The 22,346-nt window shown below is 44.3% G+C and overlaps 1 protein-coding gene across 1 annotated transcript in view; it reads left to right on the forward strand.

Moving 5' to 3' along the window:
* Nucleotides 1-21,996, forward strand: part of LOC121874655 (aminopeptidase N-like) — a 121,925-nt gene extending 99,929 nt beyond the window's left edge. Inside the window, exon 16 of the mRNA XM_042378885.1 lies at nucleotides 21,595-21,996. Coding sequence (XP_042234819.1) covers nucleotides 21,595-21,765 — 171 coding nt within the window. The 3' untranslated portion in view covers nucleotides 21,766-21,996. The remainder of the gene's footprint in view (nucleotides 1-21,594) is intronic.
* Nucleotides 21,997-22,346: the final 350 nt, after the last annotated feature.

Consider the following 22,346-nt stretch of genomic DNA (forward strand, 5'->3'; position numbering starts at 1 on the left):
ACAGAGTTACTAGCTGTCGCATAAAGCGATTTGTTTGTATGTATTCGAATTATATTGAGAGTTTTGAGAACGTTTCGCACATAATATTACTTTTGTTTGTATCACTGGATTATAACAATGTTTACTAGTAACTGGGGCGAAAGCATGACATTTCAGACCTATTATTTAATTCGAGGACAGATAGATGTTAGATTCTTAAGGTGCGTCCACACGTGCTGAAAACATTGTTAGGAACAATGCTGCAGACACGTTAGCTTTGCTAGCAACATGCCCAGAGGCGTGACCGCATCAATGTTTGTATCAATGTTGGCAAACGTGTGAGATAAAAAGTCTTGTCCACACCACTAATGACACTGCTACCAACATGTCGATCACCATTGTTACTATAAGCGGGAAAATAATGCCAGTCACCTTGTTCATGACAATGGTATCTATACGCATAGACGCACCTTAATACACGCATCATATTACTCTTCATTGTAAGAAATTCTTTCCAAACCACAGATAAACGGACATATTTTGTTGGGTATAAACGTCAAACCATTATAACCTTAATCCTCGGTGCCTTTTATCTTATCTCAATATAAATACCTACGAACTAGGCGTTACGTCTGTGACCCACACACATGTGAATGATATGCCAATGCGCATTAATGCATGCATGTATTCTCATTTTCCTGGGTTTCACCTAACCAACACCACTTTTAGAAATTATTGTAAATGACTTCGGGAAATGTTGGAGGCTATAAAAACAATTGTGAACCACACATATGTTATTTATATGCGTATTTAATATTCTGTGCTTGCACCTCCACCTTGCTACTGTTTTTTCTGTGCACACCAGTTCATATTGCCACCTTATATGGCACCTTAGGTTTTCTAGCCTACTTCAGTCCTGCTTGTGTTTTGTACAGTATATGAATGGTTGCTGGAGACAAAACTCTGCGGCTGCTCTTATCTACCACGTCAGTTGTGCATATATGACATGATTCCACATGGAATCACATGAACCGACATTTTCATGCCTAAAGCAAGATAAGTAAAGGAGGTTATACAGGGATATCAATTTCATAAGGATAAAGTTTTAAAATATTAAACCACCAAACTAGGGTCGGGGAATACCACATATTCTTAAATTATTTAGGAACATAAGAACATAAAAATGGAGGAAACTACAGTGGGCCTATTGGCCCATACTGGGCAGTCCCGTTTGCACCCAACCCTTATCACTTATATATCCGCCCAACATATATCTGAAGCTATTCAGCATTTATGAATTAATGATGATGTTTGGTAACTTGTTTCACCCATTCACTACTCTATTTCCAAACCAATGTTTCCCTTCCTAACACCTAAATTAAAATTTGCCTAATTTAAAACCAATGATACGAGTTCGCTACTGGTTGGATAGTTGGAGTACCTTTGTTATATCACCGTTGTTTAACCCTGACTTCCATTTATACACCACGATCATATCGCCCCTCACCCGACGTCTCTCGAGTGAGTGCAAATTAAGATACTTTAAGCTGTCTTTATGCTCAAGGTTCCTAATGCCCGGAATTAGCCTTGTTATTCTCCCTTGCCATTCTCCTCTGAATTTTTTCTTGGGATTCTATATCCATTCTGTAGTAGGGTGACCAGAACCGAAATGCGTAATCCAAGTGAGGTCTCACAAGCGCAAGATATAGTTTTAGGATAACCTCGCTAGTCTTATAACTAAAGCTCTTCTGTATGAGCCCAAGTTCTTTGTAAGTCTCGTTTCAAGCAAATACTCATTATTGTCCTGGTTTAAGATTCCCATTTATCATTACCCCTAAAGCTTTCTCACAGTCGGATTTCTCTATATCAACGCTGTTCAACTGATATCTGGTTTATCTGTTTACAGCTCTGAGACTAACTTTTTTTTTTTTTTTTATTGGGCACTCCCCTACATCCTTGTGTAAGGTGAAGCGTAGAAGCGTTTACAGTGCCCAACAGGGAAGCATGCTAAGTTCATGCTTGCCTTTATGTCTCATGAGTTAAGGGTGTAGAAGCCTGAAGAGTCAAGGGCATAGAAGCCTGAAGAGTCAATGGTTTATGACATCAAGTTATTGGAAGCTCCAACAACTTGTCCCTGAATACGAATGCGCAACTTTCGATTTACACCAGGTACCTACTTTACTGCTAGGTGAACAGGGACTAATGGGTGCTAGGAAGTATGTCCAAACAACTTCCAACTGCCCGGGAATCGAACCCGTGACATCTCGCTTGCGAAGGCAAAAGCGGTACCACTCTACCACCAGCACCCCCTCTGAGACTAACTACTTTACATTTGTTCACATTAAATTTCATATGCATTTTTCAGACCATTCGAAAAATCTGTTTAGATCTTCCTGTAGTTTTGCGGATTCCTCGTGTCACAGTCTCCCTTATGCTGTAACATAAATATAATCAAGATAGGGAAATAGCGCATTTACATAAAAATATATTAAACAATAATGGTTTCACACATGCTGATAGCTTCCACAAAGTTTACATTAATATCAGTCTTATACCTTCATCCAACACTATGCTATCTCTCTACTTTACAAATATGCTTCACAAATAGATTACAATATCTCATGACTACCAGAAATCACTGGAATACTCTTACAACCTGTGGGTTTTTTCACGATACAAAATACCATGTCCTTCACCATTAATACCCACGGAGAGAGAGAGAGAGAGAGAGAGAGAGAGAGAGAGAGAGAGAGAGAGAGAGAGAGAGAGATTCTTCTCCATGTTCCAATACGATTTCACTAACTTATCCACATTTTGTTTACATGCTTCAGTTAAAACACTGCAATATTCTAACATTGAAAACTGTTTAACAAAATCTTTAATTATATCAGTTACTAAAACATATCACTGATCAGAATAACAAAACAGCTCAGAAATAGGTATAATGAACTATCTAGGTTTGTTAAGAAAAATGTAAGGAAAGCAAAGAGAGACTACGAAATCAGGATAGCAAGAGCATCCAAGGCGAATCACAAGGAATTTTTCCAGGTATATAGAACAAAGGTCAAGGACAAAGTTGTACCTTTAAAGACAGGGGGGGGGATGTGATCGATGACAGTGAAGAAATAAGCAAAGCATTGAACAGCTACTTTTTATCAGTTTTCACAGAAGAAATTCACAAGGAAATTTCAGAGGTGGAACTAATATTTAGGGGAAAGGAAGAAGAGAAATTAAAGAATATCACTATCAGAAAAGAGGATGTTCTTAAGAGGATAATAAATTAAAGAAGACAAAATCCCCAGGGCCTGATGAAATTTTCCCTCAAGTCTTGAAAGAGTATAGGTAACAGATTACCAGACCCCTCGTAAATTTATTTACAAAATCATTAAACATGGGAGTTGTGCCAGACTTGTGGAAACAGGCAAATGTAGTACCCATATTCAAAATGGGAGACAGAGCATCAGCGTCAAATTACCGGCCGATCAGTTTGACGTCAGTAGTGGGGAAATTTCTTGAATCAATTATAGCAAATAGCATCCGATCGCATTTAGAATAAAGCAAATTAATCTTCGACTCTCAACATGGGTTTACAAAGGGAAAATCTTGTCTAACAAATCTGCTGACGTTTTTTAGGAAAGTCTTCGCATATGGTGCCATTAATGCTGACTCTCTGTTTCCTGCCCCATAACCACGCCGGTTTTTAATGACATGTTAAACAAGTTTGCTAAGGGTATACTAAGCTCTCCATTACATTCATTTAGTCCTTTCGCGGGCAGGGTCTCCCCTCAGCTGAATAAAATCGTCTGGTGTTAGTCAGAATAAAATACCTAAGGGATACTTTTCCCTCTAAAGAGTTAATACTTTGGCAAATATCTCATTGGGACATGACGATAAAATATTATTAGGTTTTAGCTTATCCATTTGTTTACTAACATCGTTACTAATCATTAATATCTTGTTTAATAAATTTTCGTCACTATCTCTGTAGATTGTCGGTGCCTCGGGAATCATGCATAAATTTTCGGTTGTGAATAATGATGAAAACTATCTATTCAGATTATTGCTCATTTCTCCGTCGTTATCAGTTAGTTCGCCGATATCTGACTGTGTTGGGCCAATCTTGTCTTGGGCTTTAATTTAGTACATTTGGAAAATCCTTTGGAGTTTGACTTCGCCTCCCTCGTTACCTTTAGTTCAGTATTCCTCTTTGCTACTCTTATCGCTGTCTTAACTCTACTGGTCAGTACTTTATAATAATCTCTGTGGTAAGCGTCACCATAATTTATTCTCCTACCTGAAGCCTTCCTTTGTCCAATAATATCCTTTAAATAATTATTTACCCTTTTATGGTCATTGTTATTTGATCTGAGTTTTCTGTATGGTATACTCTGCCTGTGAGCATTATGCAACTCATAATTTAAATTGTTATTGAACTCGTCAACCTCAAATCTCGTAAACAGGTCACCCTCAGTGGTCATATTTTGTGAGGTAATCGTCATCTGGCCACCAGGTAAAGTGAGGTCGCCCTCTGCAGGTACATTGTGTGGTGTCACGTTATTGACCACCTCATGTGAGGTCCTGTAATATACCCCTAAACTTGATTCCCCTTCTCTGAGCTGCCTTTTGAATCTATCAAAGTTTGCCCTTCTGAAATCGGGAACTTTAATGGAATTTTCCTTGCAACTCATATTAAGTTCTACTTTAAATCTCACTTCCTTCTAGTCGCTGTTAACTAATTCGTTCCTATCAGGACATAGCTAATGAAGTTTTCACTGTTTGACAGAACTAAATCTATTATATTATTCCCTCGGGTGGGTTTGGCTATATGTTTGGAGATGTTCGGGGTACTTGGTTCTAACTACAGGGGCGAACATAAACACCTGTAGAGTTCTGTAGGTTCTTATTAACGGAAATATACAAGGTGCGCTTACAAGCGCGGGTACTCCTTACACTCCTATAGGGGTCAACTGACCTCTCTCTGACCTCTCAGGCGACATGTGGTAAGTGGTACGTTAGCAGCTTCCAGATGTCGCCAGGTACATTTATCTAAGCGTGTGGTGACATGAAAAAGGGGCATTGCCACAAGATACTGACTAGAGAAGTATACATACAACATACATAATATACATACACCTCCCTCCCCCCCCTCATATACGCTCATAGCAAAGTCTTGAGCGGACCTTTTCCTGTGGATCCGTTCTGAGCGTCGAGGGGCTTGATCACTGGGGGGGATATGGGACTCAGCACTGGTGGCGGGGTCAGCGGAAGGTGTTACGGGGCGGAGAAAACGGCGGTTCCTCCACCACACACGACCACTGGGTAACCGCACCTGGTAGTCCCGTGACCTACCGAGACCCATGACTACGCCCACTTTGTCCCAACGTAGGGAGGTCGGGTCCTGGACACGGACTTGGGTGCCGACACTCAACCTGGGGAGAGGACGGGCGTGGTCGTTGTGGCGGGCGACGACGTCTTGAATACGTTCGGCGGCTCGGCGATCAAAATCCTCTGTCTTGGCCTGCCACTCCTTGGAGAAGGATTGAGGGTGAGCAGGGACACAAGAACGGAGGGGGCGTCCATACAAGACCTGGGCAGGGGAGCGTCCGGTGTAATTGGGTGTGTTGCGGATCTCAAGGAGACCTTGGTCGAAGGCCTCGCAGTCAATATTCCCAGAAGGGGCCACTTTGAGGATGAGGTGCTTCAGGGATTTGACAGCAGCCTCAGCGTGGCCGTTGGACTGCGGGTAATGAGGTGGTGACAACACGTGCCGGACTCCCCATCGGTCGAGGAACGCAGCAAAGTCCCGGCTTGTGAACTGGGGTCCTCTGTTGGTTCGCAGGCGCGCAGGAACGCCCACGTAACGGAAGTAGTGGCGGAACTTGCTGATGGTGGCGGCAGACGTCGTGTTATTACCACACTTGATGACAACCGGCCAACCAGAGAGACGGTCGACGATAACCAGGAAGGACTCTCCTGACACACAGAAAAGTCGGCCGACACAGACTCAAAGGGGCGGGTGGGGTTGTCGTCACTCATGAAGGGTTCCTGCTGCTGGCTGGGTTGTAGAACTGGCGGGGCTTACACGCCTGGACAGCATTGGAGATGTCGGGGTCGATGCCAGGCCGGAACACAGTCTGTCTTGCACGCCGTTTGGTGGCCTCGGCTCCACGGTGACTGTCGTGGAGGCGAGCCAAGGCGTGGGGACGTGAAGCAGCAGGGACAACTACCGAAGGAGAGGTGTCACTGGCCAGAGGTAGGGGTAGGGCGGCAGCAGGGTAGTTGCTGCTCCCTTCGTGCACCCTGTTGGCGTATTTTACCTCGAGAATCGGTGTTGGGAAGTCCTGGGAGATGATGGCCAACTCTTGGCAATGTCTGTAGGACAGCAAAGGAGTCGGGACACCATTATGCACATCGATCCAGGCTTGACATGACCTGTTGCCAAAGGTGACATGTGCATAGAGTGAACCTAGGGCTGGGGCCATCTGTGAACCATCTGCCGTGATGCGGAGGTCCTTGGGAGGCGGTCCTAGATCACTTGGAGAGAGCCCCAAGCATTGCAAAATGCTGGGGACCGATGACTGTAGCCTCAGCGCTGGTGTCGGGCAGCATCTCGAGATAGGATGACACACTGCCGTAGGTCACGATGACGCTGACATGCTGGGGGACTTTGGTCCTGGGACACGAGGAGGAGTACACCCTCCTAATATGGATCGGGCGTTGTCCAGGGTCGTCGTGCCTCTGATTCGGCGACTGTGGGAGGGCGCTGCTGCTTCAGCCGACACTGTCCCTTGGGTTTGTTGGTCGGGCAACACTAGTCGTAGTGGCCCAGATGGCCACACACATTGCACTGGACGCGTTTGGCTGGGCACCGTACTGTAAGTGACCAGTGGCCCTTGTGGTCACAACTGTCTCAGGTAGACTCAGCAGCTGGACACACCTGTGTTCCGTGCTGCCTACCACAGCTGTTGCAAAGGGAGCCGGGCGTGGGCGTGGTGGGTGTAGGCGTTGGGGTAGACTTCTTATCTTTCTTGTATTGGGACATAGCCCGTACAGCTGTAGGGGGAGCTCGGATGGCAGAGGTAGCACACCTGGCAGCCTCATAGGAGCGACATACTGTCAATACATCCTTAAGAGAGGAGGAAGGGTCGAGAGAGGTGAGGCGTTGGACAAGCTCCTCGTCCTTAACACCCATCAGAATCACCTGCTTCAACTGGGTCTCCTCGCACTGCTGGTGATTACTGGGGCATATGTCTACCTCTTCCGAGGCTCTCTTGAGTCGTACGTAGAAATCATTAAAAGTCTCGCCCTCCATCTGTCTACAGCTAAACACTTCCCTCCTGCGGAGAGCTTCATTCCGCTGACCTTTGATGTGCCGTTCTAGAACATCCAGTACCTCCTCTACAGACAACAAAGACTTTGGGGGCACTTGCAACGTATGTTCCAACACATGCTGCGTTCCCAAAGACAGGCACATACGTAGCTGAATGAGCTGTTTAGGCTGTGGCAAGCTCTGGAGGTCCACCATTGTAGCATAATCAGTCCACCGTCGCCGCCACTCACGAAAAGTCTGGAAAGTCTCATCTGGCTTTAAGGTGGGTGGGGGTTGGACAACCACTTTGGTAGAGGGCTTTGACGAGGTATCTGAGCCAGTCGGTACCGGAGTAGTGGAAGGGCCAAGGGCTTGATTAGCAGTGAGGCTAGATATCAAAGCTGCAAACCGTTCGTTATCTTCCAATCTCCTTTGGTGGTCCTCAGCATGTCTTTTCGCTTCGTCCTGACGCATTTCCTCCCTCATAAGCTTCATCAGAGCAATTATCTCTGAGGACGAGGCTGAGGGTCGAGGGGTGCGGCTGGGAGATGTGTTGGGAGAGGGTGGGGCGTCGCGCTCTGACTGGTCATCCATCTCTGTAGAGCTGTCATCCGTCTGATTCATCCGGGCGCTAGGGACACGGCTGCGTGAGGCCCAGGGTATAATTACTTTATCTGTATATTGTATCTCAAATCAGTGTTGACCGGTCAGCCCGTCGTATCAACCAGATCTGAGACAACAAAATTAATTGAATACACAGATAAGTAACTTATATATATATAAAATATATATGAAGAAATGACCGCGGTCAGTGTGTTCGTGCGTGGGTTGGTGTGTGTAGGCGCGGTGGAGCACGGAGGGAGGCGAGGCGGTGGGGGGTGAGCAGTGGGGGGTGAGTTACCCTTGAGGCAGCCTGGGACGGTCGCGCTGACGCACCACTCCTCACAAATGCCCTATATCAGCCTTCCACCTTAGGGAATCCTTTAAAACAAGGACACACACTTTAACACAACACACACACGAGGGGCACTTAAAGACACTTCACAGGAAATTGCGGTCACTGCACACTGCTCAAAACTCGTTGGTCATTCAAACGAATTTTTGGGGGAGACAATGGCGACGGATGACGGAGTTGACGGAGGAGGTCTACCGGCCTTGATTTTACACGAACGCACTTATTTCCACTTAATCGATCACTTGATACTCACTGCGCCATGGAGATGTTCGGGGTACTTGGTTCTAACTACAGGGGCGAACATAAACACCTGTAGAGTTCTGTAGGTTCTTATTAACGGAAATATACAAGGTGCGCTTACAAGCGCGGGTAGTCCTTACACTCCTATAGTGGTCAACTGACCTCTCTCTGACCTCTCAGGCGACATGTGGTAAGTGGTACATTAGCAGCTTCCAGATGTCGCCAGGTACATTTATCTAAGCGTGTGGTGACATGAAACAGGGGCATTGCCACACGCTACTGACTAGAGAAGTAATGTGTATATATAGAGTTCATACATGGTATACATACAACATACATCATATACACATACAATGTTGACTTAGGAAACAGTCCTAAACTGTTTCAAGAAAATCCTCTGATTCGGAGTTACTCGTTAGGTCGATCCAATTTATTTGACTAAAGTTAAAGTCGCCTACTATGTAGACCCTGCTATGCCTGGAATCCCTGCATAAATTTCTATTACAAATAAGTTGCCCATTAACCCTATCGAGGTTAGGAGGTCTATATATTACTCCTCTATTAATTTTTCTTTGCCATCGGTTAATTCTATCCAAATTGTTTCTGTGTTAAGATCAGTATTTATTTCTTTATTTATTTCACACCTCAGATTATCCTTGACATAGATTGCTACTTTGTCTCCGTTCCTAATCTGCCTACTAGTATGAAATAATTTGTAACCCTTAATTTGGTATTCGACAGGTAACTCACGTAGGTCTAAGTTTATCCATGTTTCGGTGAATGTTATTATATAATTTTTTTTCAGTGCATACCAACACCCTGATTTCATCCATTTTATTTCTCATGCTTCTACTGTTTGCCTAGTAGACATTTAAGTTAGTCGTGATCACAACCCTCTCACTGTCGCATTTAGTTTTTAATTCCCTGTTTAATTTAGCTCGGTCATCATTCCTAGCACATTTTCTCTGCAACCTCTCGCTTTGTTTGCCGGCGCCCACTGTAGGCTCCTCGATCGTTGTCCTCACATGTTCCCTTGGCAGTTTAAAGAGACAGCCAGGGTTGCCACCCCATCACTAGATGAATGTACCCTATCCCTTGCATAAAGGTCCCTTCTGCAAATAGTTGTCTCAGTTGTCAATGAATGGGACTGATATTGACTTGCAATATCCGTAAAGACGGCCGTTGATACTAACCGCCCTTGACAACCATTTATTGCCAACTCTCATTCTAGGTAGGACACCACGTATGATGGGTTCCTTCCCTTCACCCTAATGAGCTTACGGAGAAGCTCCTCACTCCTATACCGGCCAGTTAGTCCTGTCTTCTCCTTGTTGGTTTTCTTCCAAAACACATTAAAATGGAGCCATACTGTAAACGCCTTAGTTAAGGACGTTCAGGTGACGGACAAGTCGAAGGGAATGATTGAAACCCGCATTTTGATGAATTCAAAATTTATTGATGTGGTCAAAACCTGCAGAGAACAAGGTGTTCATTAGTATTACATGGTGATCTATCTGATACATAGTTAGTTAATTTCACACAATTTCATTTTATTTACAATTGATTATTAAGCATAGTGACATGATATAAAGTTCATAACTCTATTAGTCTTAGTTACACTTCATTCCGCGTTGTCTTATTGATCCAGATAAGGCAGAAACGAGTAGGCATAATAAGTCCACAATATTTCAGTACCGAGGGGTATGTCATCACTTTGGCTGTACTTACAAGTGCGGGTCAATGCGAACCAGTATGGTGTTCCAAGGGACAATAGTACTGTGTAAATTGTTCCAGCACAAAACTCGGCCAGGATTGAGAGTCTGTGTTCACCATTGCTAGCAGAGGGCTGGTACTCAGAGCATCACTCGAGAGGGCGATCTGCATCATGGAGGCCAGGCGGCCACGCCACCTTCTAAACCATACACTCAGCAGAATCAGGGCATCTTGTCTGTAAACATCGCCCTCCTCCCCCCCCAGCCGCTACATCTGGCGAGGTCCTGTATGTATATGTATATGTATATGTATATGTATATGTATATGTATATGTATATGTATATGTATATATGTATATGTATACATATATGTGTATGTGTGTGTGTGTATAAATATGTATATGTACTGTCAATGAATATGATGCATCTCGGGGGATCAATTGGGGCTCAAGAATTACGCACTAAAAATCCCTGGTCTAAGCATCACATAAGGAAATAACAGTATTATTTCCTGTTTAAGCCGGGCCGGGCACCGTGGCCCAGTGTGTGTGTGTGTGTGTGTGTGTGTGTGTGTGTGTGTGTGTGTGTGTGTGTGTGAGGTTTTTTTACAGATTGCCCACGAGGGGGCTAGTTTATTGGGCACCCCCTTACATCCTGTGCAAGGTGAAGACAGAAGCGTTTACAGTGCCCAACCGGGAAGCATGCGGAGTTCATGCTTGCCTTTATGACTCGTGCATTAAGGGCATAAAAGGCCTGAAGGGTCATGGGTTTTGTCAGCAAGTTACATAAAGTGACAATGATGAGTGTGTGGGGGCAAAATTCCCGGTACAATTTATCTGTTTATGGCAAAGTGTGGCAGGTCACTAATAATGTCAAGTGCCAGGCCTGTCACTAGGAGGAGGGATATCTGGTCAGGGAGGGAAGAGGTGCCACCCCTGTAGGGGGAGGTCATAGGGCAAATGAGGATGTGGTGAAAGAGAGTGTGAGAGTCTGTTGACCACAAAGTTTACAAACAGTGCGGCCAGGCTCAGGGTTGCCAATGTACTAGGCGTGGCGAAGTACAGTGGGGGTGGAGGTGATATGGTGTGGTGGGGCAGGTGCAGTAGGGGTGGAGGGAGGCACTTAGGCATTGACAAAATTGAGGGACACACCTTTTAGTGTAATTGTGATGGTGTGTTCGTCGACATGTCGGTGGGGTACAGGTAGCCGGGGGTGGTGTCCTCAGGTCCGGGTAGCCCTGGTGGAGACAGCTCAGACACAGGAGCGGGCGCGGCTTGCGGTGGGTGGAGGACAGGTTGAGGCACCAAGTGTTGTGAGGATGGGGCAGGACTGTGTGTGTGAGGGGAACAGCCTCAGGCCTAAGGGTCAGTAGCTGCCGCTCGCCAGACAACCTCCGTTCTTCCCCAGACACCCTCCGTCCCGCGCCACCACCACACACAGCCAGTGCAATGTTGCCAAACGCTACGGCAATATCACAATCACACACTTGTACACCATTTCAAATCTGAATCTTAACATCTTCTTTTCGCCATACCAAACTGTTGTTCTTGGGAGTGAACTGACCTTGTGGTTTTTAAAACCTTCAACCAAGACAGTGGGGCAACTGATATCCTGGCCCTCTTTCTTGCCGGCATAGGGAACTTAGGACTGACAGTGATATACACTGTCCTAGGCTACGCACGTAACTAGAGCCGATCTATCGTGCTTCACTCAAAGAAGCAATAATGACTGTCAAAGCAAAAATACTAATCACAGACCAGAGACCAGAGGCCAGAAATTGTTCGCAAACACAATGTCAGGTACCAGATCGTAATAGAAGCAAAAGATGGCTTTATCATGCTCATGCTTGAAGACCAAGACCTGGATAACCTCTGGTCCCAGAGATGTATAGACAATCTAAGGGAAGAGCACTCTGACCTAATCCTGCTTCCTGCTTCTCTGCTTCCAAACGGATGAATCCGTGCACGAAGAGTCTGAAGTGGAAATAAAAGCAGCGATTGAAAAAGAAAACGCTTGGGCAAAGAACAAGGTGGACTATGTCAAAAAATTCACCAGTAAAAAAGGCAAATGCATCATCAAAATTCAGTTCAAAAGCACCGAGATTGCTGAAAAGGCAACCAATTCAGGTCTCCTCGCATTCACCTATTGCATACCGTACCACCAAATACAACAGGAACAGTACCACCACACACGTACCTGCCTCAGGTGCTATGCGATTGAGGATCATGATAGTGTGAACTGCCCCAAACCCAAGGAATACAAGATCTGTTCCAAATGTACCTCTATGCAACATACCTGGACCCAATGTATTGCACTACTAAATGCCTTAGCTGTAAGGGGCCTCTCAGCACTATGTCCAAGCACTGTCCCAAAAGAAAGGAAAAAATCAAGGAAGCACAACAAAAAGCCACAAAAACATCAGTATCACCATACAAGGCTGTGCTGCCGATAGGGACCCCGACTCCTGCAGACTCTGCACGGACATACAGAGATGTAGTGATGGTAGGGACCCCGAATTCTGCAGTCACTATGGTCCCTGCAGCCACTACAGACTCTACAGTCTTGTTGAATGCCAGAGACAGATACCTCCATGACTCTGACATACTTGCCAACATGATTGTCAAAACACGCCCATGAGGAGGATGTTCTGCACCCAGGCTGCTTTCAAACAATACTCGAAAAATGCTTACGCTACCACAATCTGTCCATCCCAAAACTATTCAGGGCAACATCCTCAACCTCGGAGGAGACAACAGTAGTCTCTGCTGTGGATGCACAAGTACCCACATCGGAGATGATGCTTGTCCCACAAACCCCAACTAGCACAGAGGAGAGAACAGTGGTCTCTGGTGTGGATGCACAAGTACCCACACTGGAGATGATACTTGTCCCCCAAACTCCAACTAGCACAGAGGAGACAACAGTGGTCTCTGGCGTGGCTGCTCAAGTACCCACACCGGAGATGATACTTGTCCCCCAATCTCCAACATTCACAGAAGAGACAACAGTGGGTTCTGGTGTGGATGTACAAGTACCTACACCGGAGATGATACCTGTCTCTCAGACTCCAAGCGATCTATCAGGTATAGACCTGAAGCTACGCATCTACATACCAGACCACATCGACGAGGACTGTACACGTGATGAAATGGAAGTACTGCCACCCCATTTCCGAGGCGGACATCCACGAGGCCATTAAACAAAAACCGGTCGATTTAACAAACTGCATCCAAAAGGCATCCGTTGGGATGATAAAAAAAATTGAGGAATGGACGCACAGTGAACAATCCACGAATCCGAGGGATCCCCCCAAAACCAAAAACAAGATACAATGGACTCGCTACGTAAGGCAGTGAAAATAATGCAACATTACGTCCTCCACTGGAGAACTAATATATTCAGTTTGTCCAGCCAATACATCCAAGTTGACGCAGATATTATACTTATAAACTCACACGGCCAAAAGGCGGCTGAGGAACTAAAGATATTTGGTTACAGGATCCATAAATCCAATCTATCAGAGGAGTCAAATGACGGGGTGGCCATCGCCATAAAAAGAGATATCCACCACAGAATCATAGACGACTTCACCGCTGAAACTCTCGCTGTTCAAATCAACTTGACCACAGGACCAATCATAATAGTCACAACCTACCTCCCACTACACAGGGACTACCTGCCTTTCGGGGACTTCCACAGACTCCTATCATACCAACACCCAACCTACATCATTGGAGACATGAACGCCAGACATCCTCTACTAGATGGTAAGAGGACAACTAACAAAGTTGGAAGAGGCCTCGCTGGCTTCATAACAGAAAAAAAGCCCAACTTATAGGCCCGGACGTCCCCACGTTCTACAGCCACTACTCCAGATATAACAATAACAAACGGCAGATGCTTCCACAACTATCTCTTTGAACAAGGCCCTGTAACCTCCAGCGACCACCTACCTATAATCATGACCATCTCAGGAACACTAATAACTATACCAACTCCACCACGGAGGATCGCCAAGCAGACCGACTGGGAACTATTCAACGAAAAAGCTACAGCCGAACTTGAGGCCAAGGACATGACAATCGTGCAGACCATAGCCGGTGAACAAAATAGACGAAGAAATCAACACATGGTGTGAAGCCATAGGAACAGCCTACCAGGAGGCCACGCCTCTCAAACGTAACTGAACTCTCCCACACCCACAACAGACTCTAGAACTCATAGCCCTCACAAACCAGTTCCAACTGCTACAACAGAGAGCCGAGACCCATGGTTGGGTCATCGTAAGCTACAATACATACAGAAGAATACGGGAGGAAATAAAAACAAGATCTCTGGAACAAAAAACCTTAAATGGGCCGAAATAGTTGAAATACTCTCACACACATACAACGATCCGTGAGAGTTTTGGCGTCGAGTTAAGAGACTGAAAGGTTGCAGCCGTAACGAGTCATCATATATAACTGACCATGCAGGAAGTAAAATATATGACGACCGAGACAAAGAACCCATATTCAGGGACATATGGAGGAACATCTTCCGAATCACAAATGAAGAGAATAGGGGATTTGATGGTACCCAAGAGGAGCTCGTCCTTGATGAACTCCGGGGCCAGACACACCGCACTCAGCCTTCCCCTGAAATCATATGGGAGGATCTGAGAGTGGACAGCCCACTGTCCAAACCAATCACCTCGGAAGAAGTCCACACAGCCATCTCCAATACCAAAAATAAAGCCCCTGGTTTTTCAGGCATCACCAAGGAGATCCTCAGCCACATAAACAACCCGGCCATGGGGAGACTGAGAACCACAATGAACGCTTACCTGGCCTCGGGCTACTTCCCAACTAAATTCAAAGAGGCCATTATTACCCTAACACCAAAAGAAGGAAAGAACCCCGCCGTCCCAGTAAACTACAGACCGATCTCCCTCCTCGAAGTACCAGGAAAAATCCTAGAAAAAATCATCAATATCCGTCTGAGAAATCACCTGGAAACAACAAACAGAGTCAACTGCAGACAATTCGGGTTCAGGAAAGGGAAGTCCACCACAACAGCGATAGCCCTGGCATGTGAAAACATAGCCAGAGCCGCGGCGAGTGGTAGACAATGTAATCTAACTCTCCGGGATGTAGCGAAGGCATTTGACAAAGTCTGGCATGACGGTCTAAAATATAAGATCCTCCAACTCGGAATTCCCACCAACATTGAAAAGTTGCTTTGAACTTTCTTGACGGCAGAAATGCCAGACTGAGGGTAGGACAACACACAGGAGAGACCTTCCCACTCATGAGCGGAGTCCCTCAGGGGAGCGTCCTCTCCCCCACCCTATATATTATCTACACAAGTGACACCCCGCCTCCCACTAGAATAGGTAACGAGATATTATGTATGCAGACGACATCACTCAAATAACAACACATCAAGGAAAATCGCGAGCGTTACAGGCCGAAAACACCAGGCGGGAATTAGAAAGGGTAAATAATTACGAAAAACAATGGAAAATCCAAACCAGTCTCCCGAAATTCACAGTGATACCCTTATGCAGAAGGAAAACCCATCCATTAGTAACCAATAATGCCCAGATAGAATACAAAAGCAGAGGCACCCTCCTGGGCCTGCATATATCCACGACAGGTTACTCCCATCATGTCCACACCAGGAAGGAAAAGGCAAGAAGAGAGCTGAGAAAACTATACCGCTTTAAAGCGCTTCCTGAGAAAATAAAACTCCGCCTGGTGACATCATTTATCACACCGATATTAACTTACCCAGCAGTACCTCTTCATACTATGAGCACCACTCAAATATTAAAATTACAGGTGGTCCAAAATGAAGCCCTAAGATTCGTCACAGGTGAAAGATACCCCTTCACCAGAACCACAGCCGAGATACATAGAGACCTGAGAATAAAACCCATCAACCAGCAGCTGCACACCCTGGCCAGCAGAATCTGGCAAAAGATAGAACGATCAGAGCAAGAACTCCTTCAAAGACTCCCACCAGATAACGACAACAACCATACATGGTTCTCAAAAAGTTACCAAATCTCAAAAGGTCCATTACCACCCCCGATCTACACGGCCAGGCAATAGACAACCTCCCTAGACCAGCATCCGCCAGTAGGGTCGGCGGAATATGAAATAAGGCCCTCAAAACACCCATATATGGCACAGGGTAGGCTGTCTAGTGCCTGTACCGGCAGACAATAACTAACCCATGACACAACCCTAACACACTATTAGCTTAGCTAGGCGGTCAGCTCGCCCTCTCTTACCTCCTCCTAAATTTCTTCAATTTCCGAACTATAACTTCCTTCCCCCAACCTCTAATCTTCTTTCATCCTCCTTTCTCTCTAAAAAAAAGTCGCTTGGGGGGGAGGGGGGGTGCCTGTACCGACAGACAATAACTAACCCATGACACAACCCTAACACACTATTAGCTTAGCTGGGCAGTCAATCCGCCCTCTCTTACCTCCTCCTAAATTTCTTCAATTTCCGAACTATAACTTCCTTCCCCAACCTCTCATCTTCTTTCACCCCTACTTTCTCTAAAAAAAAAAAGTCGCTGGGGGGGAAGGAGAGTGGCAGCGCACGTGGTTACAGGCTGAGAGATTTAATGTTTGTTCGGGTAAGGCAACGCCAGCACTGTAGTTGAATCCAGCGGCGATAACACCTACTGTTTCAGTATAATACAGTCCTTTCCAATTCACCTATTAATCAAATACCACAGGGCAATCGACCGTTGATTTTCAGCGCAATTAGGAAGCTGAATATATGCTATTATATCACAGACTTTTGCATGTTAAAGGATATTATGGGTATACATTCAGGGGTGCCAACCCAACACATACCACGAGTGGCTGAGGTATTTGCTCATTCTCAATTCCAACGGGTCTCCAGGGCCACGATCATTTTTTGGTGAATGTAGGTTACATGTTTCTCACCCTTATCTGGAACATCTATTTTGTTATAACTTATTTTATGGTTGGTGCAGTATTTCAGAGGCGAAGCATATGAATACCAAAGCTTCACTAAATGTTGGTGTTAATCTCATTACTTTATCGCTTTCACGCGATACCCGGACTGATGTGATTTCTAATTTTGGACTAGTTATGCAACCCTTGGTTAACCGTATAAAAGCAGCATCCGGTAAAAGAAATCAAAGAAACCGGAACCAATGGCCACACACACACACACACACACACACACACACACACACACACACACACACACACACACACCTACCAGCCCCCTTTCCCACTGACTTAGTAGAAGAATTTGAAGTAGCAAAAACGTCTGGACAAACTGAAGTTAAAACGCTCCTCCACCCCCATTGACTTACCAATGAGACTCTTCAAAGAGTTCTCCCCGGAGCTTGCTAAACCCCTCTGCTCCATCATCAATGCTTCCCTCAGTTAAGCCAGATACCCAGCTGACAGGAAGATCAGTGCCCAAGTTAACCAGCCCACAATCCTTAAATCAGCTATGACCCATTGCAATCACTCCAATACCCAGCTTAATCTGTGAAAGTTTTGTGTTTGACTGAGCTTATGCTGATATTGAAGGCGCCGTAGAACCTCAGAAATTTGGTAATATGAAAACTTCCTCCACCACTCACTGTCTTGTCAGCTTTCTCGACTACATATACCGCCATCTGGAGAAACGAGAAACGTCTGTAGCTGTCGCCTTCATTGACTTCACCAAGGCATTCGACATAATCGACCACAATTTAATCACCAACAAAGCTATCGACCTCAGGTTTCGAAGAAATCTTATACCTTGGTTTATGTACTTCCTCAGTAACCGACGCCAAGCTGTATGCTTCCGAGGGGCTGTCTCCACCTTTCAGTCACTCACCTGTGGCGTCCCCCAAGGCACCAAGATGGGACCACTATGCTTCCTTATGCTTATCAATTATGCTCTAAGGGAAACCCCTGCTCGCTGGAAATATGTCGACGACTCTACCATTGGGATCAGTGTCAACAATTCTGCTCCCGACTATACCTGCCATTCAGGATTTATTGAAGTCTCCAAAACTGGGCCACCAACAACCACGTCACCATCAACCATACCAAGACCATGGTTATGCACATTAACCTCTCCTCCAACGTTGTCCCACCCCATTCCATTACTTTAGGTCCCAACACACTCCAGGTTGTAGATTCCACTAAGCTCCTCGGCGTCATCATAGACAACAAACTAAATTGGAAACCACACGTCAGTGAAGTTGTCAAACCCTCCAGTTTCCATCTCCACCTTCTCCTCCGTCTCAAGTCCCTCGTAGTTCCTGCCCCCGAGCTCCTCAGTGTGTACTCAACATTCATACTTCCCAAGTTCACCTATGCCTCCCCTACCTGGTCTTCTTCCCTAAATGCTACACAACGTAAACATCTAGAAAAAGTGCAAAAGAGGGCATGCAAGCTTATTCTCCCCCCATCCTACCCCACATATCAAGAAGCACTCAACACACTGACCCTCTCGACCTCATCTGCAAATTTGGGGAGAAGCTTCTGCACCATCCTCGACAACGGCTCCTACTACCACCCGAGATTCCTCGTCCAAGAATTGCTGTTCGACACCACAATCGCATCCAGCCCATACGAGCACGAATTGATCGCTATAAGGACAGCCCAGTCCCAACCATTGTAAAAATTATCAATAACTTGTAATCAATCAGTGTCTTCACTCCCAGGCAATCTTATTTTTTGCACTAACACTATGTTGAAATTGCCTGTAGTTTGAGCTTCTCCTCACCTATTTATTATATATTATATTTGTATCACTTATGTTACTTGTATATTATTTGTGAATCAAGAGACCCATTCCCCAATTATGTAACTGTATATTTTCAGCCTTCCGGCTGCCATCGTCTTTCAATAAACCGTTAATTACTATTATTAGTACACACCTTAATTCAGCTGAGATAAGATAAGCTGATCAAGCTGCTTGAAGATTAAATTAAGAACATAAGAACATAAGAACATAAGAATGGTGGAAACTGCAGCGTTTCCTATTGGCCCATACTGGACAGTCCCATTTACACCCAACCCCTATTGCACATTTATCCATCCAACCTATGTTTGAAGCTATCCAGCGTATTCGAGTTAATAATGATGTTTGGTAACTTGTTCCATTCATCCACTACTCTATTTCTATACCAATGTTTACCTATTTCGCGCCTAAATTTAAATTTGTCTAATTTAAAACCATTGTTACGTGTTCACTCCTGGTTGGATAGTTTGAGTACTTTGTAATGTCCCATTTGTTTAGCCCTGACTTCTATTTATACACCTCTATCATATCGCCCCTCACTCTACGTCTCTCTAGGGAGTGCAAATTAAGATGCTTTAACCTGTCTCTGTACTCAAGGTTCCTAATGCCCGGGATTCTTGTCATTCTCCTCTGAATTGTTTCTAGGGGTTCTATATCCATTCTGTACTACGGTGACCAGAATTGAACTGAGTAATCCAAGTGAGGTCTCACAAGCACAAGATATAGTCTTAGGATGACATCTCTCGTCTTGTAACTAACACTCCTTTGTATGAACCCACTTTATTAGCCTTGTTTCGAGCAAATACACATTGTTTACCTGGCTTACGATTCCTATTTATCATTACCCCTAAATCTGTCTCACATTCGTATTTCTCCATAACATCGCTGTTCATCTGATATCTGGTTTCTCTGTTTACGTCTCCAAGACTAAGTACTTTATCCACATTGAATTCCATCTGCCAATTTTCAGACCATTCGAAAAATTTGTTTAGATCTTCCTGTAGTTTTGCGGGGTCCTCGTCAGATTTAATTACACGCCCTATTTTAGTGTTATCAGCAAATTTACTTGTGCTGCTCTCTACGCTCGTATCTATGTCGTTTATGTATATAATAAATAATAATGATCCAAGTACTGAGCCTTGGGGTACTCCACTAGTGACGTTACTCCAATCGGATTTAGTGCCTTTAATGCGCCGCTGTTTCTTGTCCTGTAACCACGCTCAAATCCATTTTAGAATATATCTTCCAATGCCATGAGCCTCCACTTTTTTTTGTTTAGTCTTTCGTGGGGGACTCTGTCGGAGGCCTTACTAAAGTCAAGATATACCACATCATAGTCGTGCCCCTCGTCCACTGATTCGAAAGCAGCTGAAAAAAATATATTTTTTAGTCCTTTTCTGATTTTAATTTTGTACGTAGGTCTCGTCATTTTTATTGGTTTCAAATTATAATGCTCTTTTTTTTAATTTTGCGAAGATAAATTTTTGAATAATGTTACGTTTTTATTGTACAGTAACAATCCAAGTTTCTACACCCCCTTAGCTGGGTGCTCGCTTAGGCCAGGGTTGAGGTAAAGCTGGGTGATCGGACGCAGACTAGTTCAGCAATGTGGTAACGAGGCACTATGATGGTGAGGTTCACATTCCACCACCACAACACTCCGAGACTCATAGCACACGAGCACAGGAAGGAACTTATTACGGGCAATCCCCATTGGGAGGTTCACGGCGCCAACAGCTCGATGAACAGGCTTTGTGTGAAATATAACAAAGTCTATGATTACTTTTAGTGTCCTTATGGCATGGTTGGTCGCTTTCCCTTGTCACATGCATAAGGTCGAGGGTTCGAGTCCTGGCTGGTGAGGTCGTTGATTATTTGCTCAAGTCCGAGTGTTATATAGACTAAAAATGAAATATATATGGTACCTCGTATTTCATACTAGTCAGGATTAGAACCCTGGACCTAAAGCACTCGGAGTACCACGTTCTCACGGGTTCGATTCCCGGGCCGGTGGAAAAGTTATTTGGACATACTTCCGAGCCCTCATTGGTCCCTGTTCACCTAGCAGTGATGTAGGTACCTGTTGTAACTCGAAAGTTGCGAATTCTCATTCAGGGAAAGTTGTTGGAGCTTCCAATAACTTGATGACATAAACCATTGACACTTCAGGCTTCTACGCCTTTGACTCTTCAGGCTTCTACGTCCTGAACTCATGAGACATAAAAGCAAGCATGAACTTAGCATGCTTTTCTGTTGGGCGCTGTAAACGCTTCTGCGCTTCACCTTACACAAGGATGTAGGAGAGTGCCCCCCCCCCAAAAAAAACCCAGCACAAGGCATCTCACAGCTTATGGAAGATTACAGTTGGGTGATTGTATTATATAAACTAAATGTATTAACCCAAATTTATGTAATTGTTACTGCCATTAGACAAGGGCTAATATATATATATATATATATATATATATATATATATATATATATATATATATATATATATATATATATATATATATATATATATATATATATATATATATATATATTAGTGTTAAAATTCAGATTTAATATAAGCCTATACGATATACATATGATGTAAGTGTTTAATTCTATGATGTTTTCCAGTTGGAGTTGTTCAAAAAAGAGCACGCTGGAGGACTGGGAACAGCCAAACGAGCAGTTGAACAAGCTATTGAACGAACTACCAACAATATTGCCTGGGTGGAAAACAACTACAGTGTTATTATACAGTGGCTCGAAGACCACGGCTATTCCGCACTGGTTAATGAAATTTAAATTTTCCATATGTTTAATTCATTTACAGTATACGGAGAAGCAGGAACTGGATACGTAATAAGATATTGGAATTGTTGTTTCTGTGTCAATGATGTGGTATTGAAGATGAGTTTTATCTTCATGTATTGCCCTATTTTATCCATTTTTAAGAGTTAGCAACTTGGACTGGCGTTAGATATAGCCACATCTCCCTTACAATATTGTATACTGTGTTATATCATAACTCTCTTATTAAGTCGTTTTGCTTGTCTCCGCCCATGTGTGTGTGTGTGTGTGTGTGTGTGTGTGTGTGTGTGTGTGTCATGCTAAATAGAGATAATTGCCGATTTAGCCCAAAAAAAAAACAAGTTAAGTGTTTGCCGAATAGGGAAAACTTTTTGTATTGCTACAATTCAATAGAAATTAATTTGTACATGTTAAATTTGTCGATGTCTAATGCAAGGCGTCGTTTACTATCATAAAATTGCAAAATTATACCTAAAGTAGGTTATGTTAGGTAACGTTAGGTAAATGAAGCTTTTCATATACATGGATAAACCCAAAGGAATTATCGTTAATCGGCAATTATCTATATTTAGCGT

The sequence above is a fragment of the Homarus americanus genome, unplaced genomic scaffold (genome assembly GCF_018991925.1).
Source record: "Homarus americanus isolate GMGI-L3 unplaced genomic scaffold, GMGI_Hamer_2.0 scaffold34360, whole genome shotgun sequence".
Taxonomy (NCBI): domain Eukaryota; kingdom Metazoa; phylum Arthropoda; class Malacostraca; order Decapoda; family Nephropidae; genus Homarus; species Homarus americanus.